Source organism: Lepisosteus platostomus, chromosome 2 (genome assembly GCF_059453375.1).
Source record: "Lepisosteus platostomus isolate fLepPlt1 chromosome 2, fLepPlt1.hap1, whole genome shotgun sequence".
NCBI lineage: Eukaryota > Metazoa > Chordata > Actinopteri > Semionotiformes > Lepisosteidae > Lepisosteus > Lepisosteus platostomus.
In genome coordinates this window covers 2,224,819-2,238,164 of record NC_142612.1, presented here as the reverse complement: position 1 = coordinate 2,238,164, position 13,346 = coordinate 2,224,819, and the positions used below count along the sequence as shown (strand labels likewise).

Here is a 13,346-nt window from a genome sequence, read left to right as displayed (position 1 = left end):
AAGACAGGAGTTTATGCTGAAACATAATTTAAAACTTTTAGATAATGTGGAAACAATATAGGATATATAGTTCAAAGAGAAGAATTTAAATCAAAGGATAGAATGTTATAATTGTACAGTGCACTAAAAAGCACTCGGTTTTTGTCACCACATCATGAATCATTGTTTTGCTGCTCTGAAAGAAGTCCAGAGCAGAGTGAGCAGATACTGTACATTTCCAGGTTTAAAAGGAATGTCTCACACAGGCTGGAAGAATTGACACTTTTCACCCTTGAACAGAGAATACGATGGGACCTCAGCCAAAAATTCTAAATTCTTAAAAAGGCAATAACACAGTCAAACAAGTGGATGTCTTCAGAATCACCAGAAATACATGATCCACAGCACTTCTTTATGCAAAGGGCTGAGAGAGTATAGAACAGGCTACCTGGCCATGTTGTTGAAGCCAGTACCCTGTCTCGTCTGCAGCCTTTCTCACATTCTCACAGTCTGTGCAAACCAACAATCTGTCAGCACACGCTGACACATTCTTTTTTACAGTATTTATTTTGTACTCCGGAACTCAAACAGTGCAAAAGGGAGGCATGCATGCTAACATTTTCTACACACAGCTAGATAATATAATTTCACGTTTAGTTATGATGTACAGGATGAACATGGTAAACACAAATTAGCGGGTCTGGGATATGGTTCCTGAATTCTTCAGGCGCAATTTGAATTGATGTTGACCTCCAATTAGCTGGGGGGAGGTTTGCCTTCGAATCTGAAACACATAAATCAGCTGTTTTGTTTAGTGTTATGGATATCTCCAAATGGAAGAACAGAGAAGGCACTGCACCTGTGTAATTCTCAGTCCCCTGGGAAAACCAGCTGAAAATGACATCTGTTGAAGGAGTATCAATGTGTGACAAGTCAATGTAGCATAACAACAGCTATATCAGTACAAAGTTACTTAAAATTTTACATTGGGAAAGGAGAGGATGAACGCTTATTGATTTGGACACAAGTTTGGTGATTTTGAGTGGGATGACATCTCGTGTTTCTCCAGGCTCACGCAGTGCTGCTAAATTACAGCTTTGAAAATTGCAAGCAGGAAGCAAAGAACAAGGAAGTGGTGCAGTAAAAGAAAGAAGAAATGGATGAGGTTTTGGTAAGGTTAAATAGCCACATCACTTCCTTGATGAGCTGGAGGTACTTCTCACCACAAAGGACATAAAACATTGTAATATTTACACGTAAAGTGCCATTTCAGCACTGTTTAAAATCAGTGAATGGGGTTTAGTTATCCTCATTCAGAAGGATACGAAAAAGACTAAGTAAGACTTTATCACAATTCCTCAGGAAAAAATACAGTTGACAGACTGATGTTTATCATCAATCAACTACAATTAATCAATTGAATGCAGCCTTGTGAATGGATGTTTCTTTAAGCTTTAGTCAAAGAAATCCCCTTCTCAGAGTGGTGCCCTCCTCAGCACGTCTCGCCTCTGTTTCTTCTGCTGGAAGGACTTGATCACGTACCAAACAGAACCTAAAATAACACTCGTCTTTCTTCTCTCATTGCCTCCAGATTAGATGTAAATTCACACCTGAATGTGCAGACAACAAACTTCTCAACCGAGAACAAGGTTCGAGACCTTTTGAAAAGGGTTTTGCCTTCTTTGTAAGAAAAAGGTGTTGGTACTGTACATGCTGAGAAAAACTGAGAATGCCATGTGGTGAAAAAATGAGCAATACCTTTCGGTCTTAGGAGGATCACTAAATATGGATATTGTTGTGCACAAAAAAAAAATCTACTGAGACTTCACACCCACACAATGTGGGAAACTACGCCTGAATCATTAACATGACCAACTGATAGTGTATTTATGTAGGACAGCGGTGAGAATTACACAGCTGAAACTGCAGAAAGTTATGCTCTTGACAGAACAGAAAATATTAGCTTGCCTGTCTACATCTTGTGGAAAGTGAGCATCAACTGGATTCAGAATAAGTCACAAACTTGATGTCTGTTGAGCTTTCTGCATTACTTAGTAATCATCAACTCATGCATAAGTATGAGTCTGTAAAAATAAAGCTACAGTAGCATGTGACTTAGTTTACTATTTTTAATGTTTCCTAGACAAAGCCCCCCCCAAAAAAATCAATAAAACACCATCAAGAAAGGGGCCAGCAGATATGGCACATACACAAGAGATGGACTGTCCTTCAGATGAGACGTTAAACCGAGGTCCTGGCTCTCAGTGGTCAAGATCCCCGGGCATCTCTTGATAAGAGTAGGGAGTTATCCCGGTGTCCGGGCCAAATTTCCCCCCTTGCCCTTTACCTTGGCCTCCTAATTGTCCCCATGTGTGATTGGCTTGCACTGGCCCTGCGATGGACTGGCGCCCTGTCCAGGGTGTACCCGGCCTTGTGCTCGTTGTTTGCCACGTAGGCGCTGGCTTCCTGCAACACTATGGTATAAAGCGGTTTGGTAAATGACATGACAAGAGATGGATTCTGATTCTGCTTATTATTTCAGTTCTTGAAACTTGAACTTCATCTCGGTGGGAAGTGCACATGCGCACTATGTTCTCATTAAGACATTCTTATATGTGCAAGAATATTGGCTCCAGGAGTGCGTATCTGATGTGAGCACTGCTCTGATTCCGGTCTAGGTTACAGCCGTTAATTCTTGCCTTCGCTGGCAGCAAGGCCGTTACAGTATGTCAGAAATGATGCTGCAAGTCTCTGATTAAAAGAACAGCTGGCTCATAAAGGGGATTCCCTTTTCAAGTCTGGCTTTCAGGGGTGAACATGCTTCAGTAGGCCGGGAAATCACTCAGCAGCAGTCATCTTCAATAAACTGCACTAGCAAAACTGCTGAAAATTCGTTTTTTTAATAGAAATGATTCTCAAATAAAGATCAGACACTCCAAATATTTTGCTCCTCTTATAAAAAATTCTAAGCGCACCTTAAAATGAAGAACAATTAACAAGGAGGTAATACTGTAGGATTTGAGTGTGCAAATTTAAGGATTTTTTTAGAGTTAATTTGGCCTTCCTAACTAGGCCTTTTTGAGGTCATCAGAACTACACTCAACTCGTGAATGCAATCTCGACAAGGCATGATGTCTGTTAAGGAGCTGATAGGGTGCTTCTTTACTCTGCTCTCAGCATCTTGCTGCTAGGAACAGATGTTTTTGACCAGTGATCTACCTGCCTGGCTTCTGCTTTCCAGTGAAGCAAACTGAGAAACAGCACAAGGTAGATAAATTCTCTGAAGTACAACAGTTCAGCAACTCCTAGACATGTCCTGTAGATCAGGCCCACCCTGCAGTACATGAACTCAACAAGGACATTGCAGAGGCCCTTCTACATTCTGCACTTCTCTGTAGAATGTGTGTTGATGCAACAAGAAAGAGAAGTACACATCCTGAAGCTTGTGTTTTGTGGTAAGCCTACTTTTTAAAGCCCTGAAAAGTGTGTCTGACCTAGACTTCCTGAATCGAGTCAACCAGAAGAACGAAATCTGACGTAGCTCTCTCTCGTATCCAATGTGGCATGGTGATTGGAACATAAAGGTCACAGTCAGGAGACTATTTATTTCTCTAAATAACCAAATAGCAGTGAGTAGTTAATTGACCCTAGGAGCTCATCCAGCTGTTTCTTGAAAGAAGTCAGGGTACTGGTTTCACCACCACATCGCCAGTGGCCATATCCCCCTGCAGCTCCCTGCTGGCAGCCCACTGGAGCTCAGCAGTGTGAGCCTGGCCAGTACCTGGATGGGAGACTCCTGGGAAAAGCTAAGGCTGCTGCTGGAAGAGGTGTTAGTGGGGCCAGCAGGGGGCGCTCACCCTGCGGTCTCTGTGGGTCCTAATGCCCCAGTATAGTGATGGGGACAGCGTACTGTAAAAAGGTGGTGTCCTTTGCATTAGATGTAAAACTGAGGTCCTGACCTCTCTGTGGTCATTAAAAATCCCAGAGCATTTCTCGAAAAGAGTAGGGGTGTAACCCTGGCATCCTGGCCAAATTTCCCATTTACCAATCCCTCACCAATCATGGCCTCCTAATAAACCCAATCTCTGAACTGTCTTAATCACTCTGCTCCCCTAACTACTGATAGGAGATTATTATTATAACAACATGGCTGGGTATTTTTTTCCATACCTCCATAACCCTATTCATTATTGAAAATGGACTTCGGGTGTAGTTTCCTCTGGTTTCACTGCTCATTCTACAGAAATCGGCTGGGCTGACAGAGTCAGGGGCTTCAGGGATTTTGAATGTTTGTATCACATCCCCTCTTACTGATCAGAATCATTTAGTCTCTGATCGAGACTCAAGTTTCACTTCCTTCAGCATGTCGGTATAGGGCATTCCCTCCGGCCTCGGAATTCCTCTGGCTGCTCTTCAGCTGGGTACAATCCCTGCCTTCATCGACTGGTGGAAGAGATACAGCGAGGGCTGCCGAATTACATCTCTTTTTTGCCTTGAATACAGCTGGTAACACGGCTGTGGTTACACCAGGGCCTGGGGAATTTTTCACCTTGGGCGCTTCTACGTGCCCAAAACACTTCTGCCTCTTCTGTGCCAATACTATGAACTATGAACAGGTGACACCTGTTCCCTATGATGACAAACACTTGTTTCAAATACCTGTTTAGCACATTGTATTTCATTGTCTGCAAGCTTCCCTTTTGTTCTCAATATATTAAACTTAATCTTTGACCTGTTCTTTTGCCATTATAGAACCAAAAGAAACTCGTTTAGCCTTCTTTTGCAGCCTACCTTTCCCTTGCAGAGCCTAGACAGCTTCAGTCTGGTCCCTGCATCATCGATTGCAACATTTCAGTGCTTCAATAAATTCTTACAAACCCCGGCTGTAGTGAAGATCACATTTCATCACCGGTGCCCATTCAGAAAACACCAGGTGAACCTTATGTAGTATACAAATCTACCAAGCACCAAAATTAACATCACTATATAAATGTTTTTAGTAAAATCAATTACACAGATTTTGGATTTTGATTAAATGTTCTTGGCATCATTTTAGTTAATTGAATCCATATGCGTGACTATTGTAAGCACTAAATTGGGCACTTGTGGAGTTAAAAACAGAATGGGAGACAATATAAACTAGAATGTGAGAAAAATAAACAAAATGGAACCAAAATACCTCACTGCAGAGTACAATTGCTTTCTTGGTCATGGTAGATTGGACATTGACTGCAGGCTGGATTGTCACCACAGGTACATTCACCAGCAGTGGAGTCAAGACCACCTCCACCTAGAAACAAGGCTTTGTGAAAACCACACTGACAGCCAGCTTCCAGAACAGCACAGGTGTGCATATGATCATTTTGTTCTTGACCGAGTCTGAGGAGGAGGTCCAGGCGTGGTGCTCTGGGCAGAAGTATCTCGTCATCACAGAACAGGAGGGAACCTGGCTGCAAGGCACTTTATTGATCAGATATTGGGACCTGCCCTACCCGTGTGCTCATCGTGCTTGTCCAGGCTATATAAAAGCAGACAGTGGGAGCATTAAGTCTTTCGGTAATTAATAGCACATCGAGTAGAAGAGCTCATCCACCATATCAAATTCGATAGCATGGCTGAGTTGGCCTACTACCCTGTATGTTGAAGTGGAAGTAAAACCAAGAATGAGGGGGGGGGAGGGGGGACTTTGCTGTAGCTCTGGAGTCATTCAATTCTAGAGGTCCACTGGCTTTGTCACTAATTACCTGGATCAATTCCCATTACACTCTTCTCTGTTCAAGACCAAACACGTCCCACAGTTCTCCCGTGTAGGACATACCTTTAGGTCTTGGCAATGTACTGGAGCTGGTTGCTCTGCTCTGGCCCGATTCCACAGCAGTAACATGGGGATGAGGATTGTACAGGATTACAGCCAGCTAATAAGATTAGTCTCTGGGACTGCAATCTTATTAACCCATTTCAGTTTTAACAGCATCCTGTAACTTACATTCTAGATTTTTAGCCCCAATGACCAAAAAGATGTACATGCAGACATTCTTCCATTTGTAGCCTCTACAAGCTCAGACCTTCCCATTCGTACTTGTTTTTGGGATCTGCTTATAGACATTAAAAGCCATCTACTAGGTAGTTGCTCACTCTTGAAGTCTGAATCTTTTAATTTGTTCCTTGCATCATTTTTTGCTAACTGTCCTTCCTTAGTATTGTCTGCAATCATAAGTCATCAACATTAGTGATACTAGGAAGAGCAAGGCTTCTTATATTTCTATGCATTAGATTACTAACCCAGCTTGAATATTTTCCCTGATCTGTACCATCTTTCCACTCTCTTTCTCAATCTCTGAAAGACGACCATAACGCAAATTCAAAGAGACCTAAAAACCAAATTTGAGCAAAACACCATGGTGGTGATATTTAATGGAGAAGTGCAGAGTGCTACACGCAGGTAGCAGAAAAAAAAAAAGATTGCAAAGATAAAGCCTGAATCCACATTTAACTGACAAACACCCAAGTTCTTTATCTTCACACCTGTGGGGAAGCAAACGTAGGATATTGACAAGGGTTGAAATGGAAAGCAATCAATTTTTACCTTGTAACCACATCATTTATGCATTCTTCCTGTACAACATACTGTACATGTAATTCAATTCCACAAAATCTGAAAACAAAAGGAGCATTATAGTAAAATAGTTCAGCCCCAACCTCTGTCCATAACAATAAGCCAATGAAGAATATTAGGGGTTCAACAGTTTATTTTTTTTTTCCATCTTTACACATTGTCAAAGGAAAACAGTGAGGTAAAAGTGCAAAAATTACAGGATTATACATCGTCATGATGCTGGTGATAACATTTTGGAATTCAAATGACGTTTTATTACCCCCTCTTCACACTTTCACTATGACCAAAATTCTTAATGCAAAGAGTACAAGCGTTGAACGACTCCCTCCCAGACGAGACTATACTGAAGTCTATCAAGTACAAACCCAGGACAAGCCAAGGAGTAACACTACCTGGAAAGTCAAGGAGAAGCAAATCTTATGAATTTAACTGAATGCACCTTCAACACGAACAAATGCCAAAAGGCAATAAGCTAAAAAAAATCCCCGCCCACTTCTATAAGCTGTCTGTCACATCCTGTTATGTGAAAAATGAATTGTAAATTTAGGCCAATAAAAAAAAAAAAAACATCTGCAATACTTTGTAATTGTCATTTGTTTAAAGGACAAAAGGAGTAAATTCCAAACACCCCCCCCCCACTCTAAAAATGATCTACTCAAGTACATGAAATGTTTAAGGTGCACCGTTTGTGCTTCAAGTGAAATCCAATGACTCCCAGCAAAATCGACCCCACACAACTCCCACCACAGCCTGGAACCCAGCATACCCCACCTCATGGAAGAAGCAGATAAGGCCACAATACCGAGCCATGACACAGGCGGGGGAGAAGGCCAGCAGCAGATGTTGCAGGAGGAGAAAAAGAAATCCCAAAAAAAACTCAATTCACAAATACTTTATTAGTCACAGAAGATGAAGAGGGTCACGGCCTACACATGACCACAATAATCCCCCAAGACCCTCCAGTCCCATATTAAAACATTCAATAGCTTATCTGAACAATGTTTAAAGACTTTAAATTACTTAATTGCATCTATTGCGGGATTGGAAAAAAGTGTCCATTATGGCACAGTTTTGGAGACCCATGAAAGAGTACCGCATCCACTAACTATTCTCTATAGTATGGCTTGAATTGCACAATAGGATTTAAACTGGGATACAAATTTGCATTTAAAGACAGTGGTCAAACAGCACTTCCGATAAGGATGCACACTGCAGAAGATCTGACCTTTTTGTTCTTGTCTGCTTCTAGTAAAATGCCGAGAATGTTTCAGTGGACTGGTCTTTAAAAAAAAAAATCAGTTTTTATTTCTGGAAAGTAACGAGGGGGGAAAAAGCATGCTGCTGGAATGGTTACACCTTCAACACGCTCGGAGAAACCGGGGGGTTGTAAAATAAAGTTCCTGCGACGCAAGTCTCCTCACTCAGCTAGTAAGTCCCAGCCATAACCAGGAAACAGTCAACAGACCAAAAGCAAAGAAAAACACAGCTTTAAATAACACTTAATTCACAAATTCCTTAACAAGGACCATGACTTCCCCCAAGCAGCTATGACTGTGTAGCTATATTAAAAAAAAAATCCAGCCTACTCATACGAAAACTGCATTACCACTCATACACATTCTGAAATTAACTTACACCCCCCAAAGACAAAAAAAAAAAGGGAAAAAGAGCTAGGCACTTCTGTACTTTTTTTTTTTACAAATTCATAGAATATGCCGTTTGGTCCCCTTTCTTATATCCCAACATAACATGCAAAAAGAAAAAAGGTTCACTCCGATAAAGTTCGCTCCCCACCACAGCCTCACAAACATCGCTGCAATGCAAGTACAATACGCCCTGACCCAGAACCATACCCCACCGCTGCAGGAGACTACAGTGACCCTGCAACCAGCTATCTTCTTTATAAAGGGCAGGTCAACAACCCTATGTTTAGGGCAGATAAGAGGGAATACAGTTATCTCTCCACGGCACATCTGAGCATAATACAAGCCACTGAAGTTCAGAGCCAAGTGCCAAGAGGCCATGGAAGAAAAGGGGGAAAAAAAACTGAACAGAAAGTTACGTAAGCAAACCGCCGGACGTCTGTAAAGCGAGCCGAGTTCCTTCTCCAAGGCAGGAGCTGGTGATGAAGCACGCCTGTACAGAAAGGCGGCTGGGGCTCCCGACTGCTCAAAGAGAAGCCTGCCCTCAGCCAAAGCACAGGCAGAGCTTGCTTCTGTGCAGGAGGCACAGGCCCTTGTTGCTCCAGAAATCATTTCCCTCACCTTCTTGGCCAAATTGCGGAATGGATCAGAGGCAAACCCTGAAAATGTGGTTTCTACACCGGCAAGACATTTGTCAGTGTTAACACGATATATAAGGCGGCCACAAAGAGTGCCCTGACTGCACACTTCCAGAGATAATTATAGCCTGCTGACACGTTCATTGGCTGCTGCCTGCAGACCTGGATCCCATTTTAGTACAAAGCAGCATGAAGGCACACCAGCTATTCAATAACCAAGCAGACCCTTTTAAGGCAAGGGAAGAACGTCAGGGGCTGAGGAAGATCCAATTACCAGCACTCTGCAAGGACGCGATATTCCAGGTTCCAAACCGCAGCACAGAGACCCAAACCCACAACCACCAGCTCTCCTGCAGGGCTGGCTACCTGCAGCAAGCCATCCGTCAGAGATGTATCAATACGCTTCCTCTCTCCCAGAGAGACACAGCACGCACACCTCGCAAGGCGGTAAGCAAAACTTAAAAAGGAAAAATTTACAAAACCACAAATCAGCACCCAAAAAAAGAGAACAGGATAGCAGGCGACAGCCAGAGCACCTCTTCTCTTCCCGAGGTCCGACGGGCAGATTTTTGGAACATTCCACTGTAACAGAAAGAAGGAAAAGTGGAGGGAAAAAACCTTTTAAGTTGAAGCTTAAATTGAGCTTCCCCCCTGCCCCCACCACCACCAATCTGCTAAGCACTGCCTCTGCCTCGCACCTCTGCAAGGCCGGAGGGGGCGCGTGTCGAGCCGAGGAAGATGGGACCAGTCAAGTCGCTCTTCTTGCTAAAGCAGTTTGCTTATGACCCGGGAGGACAGGAGGCACCTTCAGTTCCACAGTTACATCTCACAAGAACACAACCTCACTCACACAAACAAGGCATTAAATACTTCTTGTGCAATAGCTGCATATTTATGTGCATTAACCCCTCTTTTTTTTGGTTTCCAATTTTATGTTTTTTTTTTTGGTTTTTAAGCCTTTCCAGTTCACAGGAATAATCCCAATTTTTTAACCCCCTTTTTTTTTTTTTTTTAGAAAGGCTCATTACATTTTTCAACAGATCACATACATTTTATACTTTTGGGGGGGAAAAAAAGGCACTCTTTTTAGACAAGAAATTGTCCTCGCATCTGGACAGAACTGTTGCCACTCGCATTAAGGCAATGTCACGGTCCTAGACTTGAACAGGATTTATTGAGAAACAAAAGTACGACAAACGCCACGATGGGGCCCCAAGAGTCTGGAACCATCTCTGCAGCAAAGAAGGAAAGAGAGAGAGAAGGAGCATTGTGTCCCGTGTTGCATCTGCAGTTCACAGCCGATGAGGGGAGCGTTTATTTTATTCCTGGTCCCCTCATCTCAAATCAGTTCTGCTCCTTCAGTTGCACGGCAGCCAGGTGGGATAAGACTGGCTGCACGAAGCAACATAGTAGTTGCTGAAGTTCAGGTCCCGGACGTAGGGGGCTGGCTGGTAGTAGCAGGTGACACTGGACGCATCCGGGATGGCGTTCTGCTCCGCCAGCACCCGGAAGGCGAGGAGGGAGATCAAGTTCAGGGTCTGCCGCCGCTCGTGGCCCATCAGGCACACGGTGCTCTCGTTCACCACCCTGCGCAGGATCATGAGGTAGTCGTACTTGCTCTTCTCCTCGCCCACGAAGTGGCTCTGGAGGTAGGACTCCAGCTTCCGCTGCTGCTCCACGATGTCGGAGAAGTCGATGAAGAAGCGGGAGCACATGTAGCGCTCCAGGGCCTTGAACCTCTCCTCGTCGGTGGGCCTGAAGTCCCGGACGAGCAGGTTGCAGTACTTCAGCAGGCCGCCCCCCCGGATCTCCTCGGGGTTCTTGGTGGCGATCAGTTTGTTCTTCAGGTGCTCCAGGGCCACCGCGAAGTCGCCGTACACGCTCTCCCCGACGACCGTGGGGTGGAAGTGCTTGGACATGGGGTTCTCGGCGCAGTCGTAGTAGAAGAGCAGGGAGTCCAGGACGATCTGGAAGGAGTCCACGCTGAACTCGAACTGCCGGCGGATCGAGTCGACGAACTTCAGCTCCACGTTCCTGCCGTTGTTGTTGGACAGCGAGATCAAGCTCCAGCGGTCCAGGTCGGTGCACACCTTCACCAGCTTCTGCACGTAGGCCTCCTTGAGGGTGGTGGGGGTGATCTTCTCTTTGTTCACGCCCTCGGGCAGGAAGTCCAGCAGCGTGCCCAGAACCACCTCCTTGACGAGCTGGAACTCGGCCTCGCTGGGCAGGTCCACCCTGAAGATGACGTCCAGGTCCTTGTAGAGCCAGCCGTTGTCCTGGACCAGCACGTGGCTGGCGGTGGAGCCGTTCAAGCGCACGTCCCGGACGCGGATCCCCTTCTCCTCCAGGCGGCTCCGCACCATCTGGACGATGTCCTTGAGCCGCACCTCCAGGGTGGGGAAGTTGCCCCTGCCGTGGACAGGCACGGCCTCGGTCATGACTTCGTCCAGGAGGCGCACCTGCTCCCAGGTGAGCACGCTGGAGCACCTGCTCTGGTTGCTCCCGGCTTCGGCCATGCTCAGCTGTGTCTAAATCTCAACTGCCGAGAGGTGGGGGAAAAAAAAAAGGATTAACGTATGACTACAGCAACAGAAGAGAAATCCATTACGACATTAAAGAGAGCGCATCCCGCACGCTTAACGGTTGTAGCAGCAGCACCGAGCGAATTGAATCATTGTGACTTCACGATGACTCAACAATATGACCTTTACCCAGAGCAAACAGCCCGTTCATTTGTGTCCTGCCCCCTTTTGCCTCGCATGCAGCACACAAGGCAGGTTGTACAGCTCTGCCCCTGGGAGATCGCGGCTTTCGGCGACCTGCCCGACTTGCGCCTCCAGAAGAAAAACTTGACAAGAGTCGCGCATCGCCGTCCCACACAGCAGCCAAGTCGGGATCATTTCAACCAACCCTGCTGCCGTCCTACACAGGTCGCGGCATTTATCTCCCATTAACTACCGACCTTTTAAAACAGCTGGAATCGCCGCGGGAGGAGGAGGGGGGGAAAAGGCTGGAGTTGCTTTAAATTTTAATTTAGCGATCCGCAACTTCAGAGAACTTGACTAAACCACATCCACGGCTCAAAGACGCGCTCCGGGAGCAGGAAAAAGGACGATCTAGTCTTATTTAATGACCACGCATTAAGAAATTCACTTCTATTTTTGTAACCGGAATAAAAGAGACGTGGGGTGCTCGGCATTTTTTAAAAGCCGACCGCACTGCGTGATGTCACTCAACATTTTAATTCTAGGTTTCGCACAACTTCAATTTTGTTTAAAGATCGGGCGAAGCAAAATTACGTGCGTGCGACCGATCAGCCTGGATATCGAGTTCCAGGAGTGTGCATAGTTTTTTTTTTTCGGATTTAAAAATAATGAACGTGCGTCTATTACGAGGCGTCCGCAGAAACTTCAACCAACGCAGATCACACGTGTAGTACAGCTACCACATACGGAAACCGCTAGGTCTCACAAAGTTAAAACACTCTATACCCCCCCCCAAAAAACAATCCAAACACACGGTTTTAAAGCAAAAGATTTTAACAGAAAAGAAGCAAAAGCCCCCCCTCCTAAAAGTAAGCTCTCAAGTTTAAACACCCACCACCAGATGTGCACTTTAAAAAAAAACTCTTACCCCGGACGCGCACTTTTATTAAACACCTTGAACAAACCAAGGCATCCAAACCAGCGGGATACAGAAGTATACTTACTGCGCAGACAGGTTCCGCTCAACACTTGTAAAGGACACACGCAGGAGAGAAACAGCTCTAATACAAACACTCAAGCACATCCACAACCTGCAACCCTACTGCTGCGCTGTGAGCACCGGGCCCACGGAGCGCTCTCTTATACGCCGAATCACTACCGCCGGGAAGGACGCGTATTCCTCCACTGCGGGGCACTATTTTGTTACTCGTACCTATATCAATGGGGAGCAAACAACAAGAAAACAACCTCGGGGGATATGTACGCCCTATTTCAACCACGGCGAAAACACGACGTTGGGGGGAGGGGGGAGAAGACGACTTCACCGGGCGGGGGTTTATAACATTTTTTCATCCCCGACCGCAGGACAGTTATCTGGAGAGGCATCACTCCGCGGCGCAGCGTCCCCCGATTGGTCGCCACGCGTTTTGCGTTGCCAGGCGACGGGAAGCGCCCGCTGGATTCAAACGCGAAGCCGGTGCGCTCAGGGCAGGCCGCTCAGTCTGGGGGCTGAGGGCGACGGCGATGGACGATTATTATTTGGGGGCGTGTGTTGCGCGTAGTACGCTGTTTCAAAACATCCAATTATATTAAACAATTACAGTATACGAAGGACAGCCAAAAACCTGCTCAATTAGTCGCAATTAGACATCTATATATACGCTCCTGTGCCTGATGGTTACACTGTAACTCCGTGATACATTAAACCACTTCACATCCGACTTGCACTAATTTCCTTTAGGTTTATACAGTAGCTCACATCCAA

The 13,346-nt window shown here is 45.3% G+C and overlaps 1 protein-coding gene across 1 annotated transcript; it reads right to left on the bottom strand.

Annotated features, from left to right (window-relative positions):
• Positions 1-10,031: 10,031 nt before the first annotated feature.
• tent5c (terminal nucleotidyltransferase 5C) lies at positions 10,032-12,745 on the bottom strand. The gene is made up of 2 exons (XM_088644810.1): positions 12,586-12,745; positions 10,032-11,415 (listed from the first exon to the last, which is right to left on the bottom strand). The coding sequence occupies exon 2, from the start codon at positions 11,390-11,392 to the stop codon at positions 10,235-10,237; it is 1,158 nt and encodes a 385-aa protein (XP_088500936.1). The 5' UTR covers positions 11,393-11,415; positions 12,586-12,745; the 3' UTR covers positions 10,032-10,234.
• Positions 12,746-13,346: the final 601 nt, after the last annotated feature.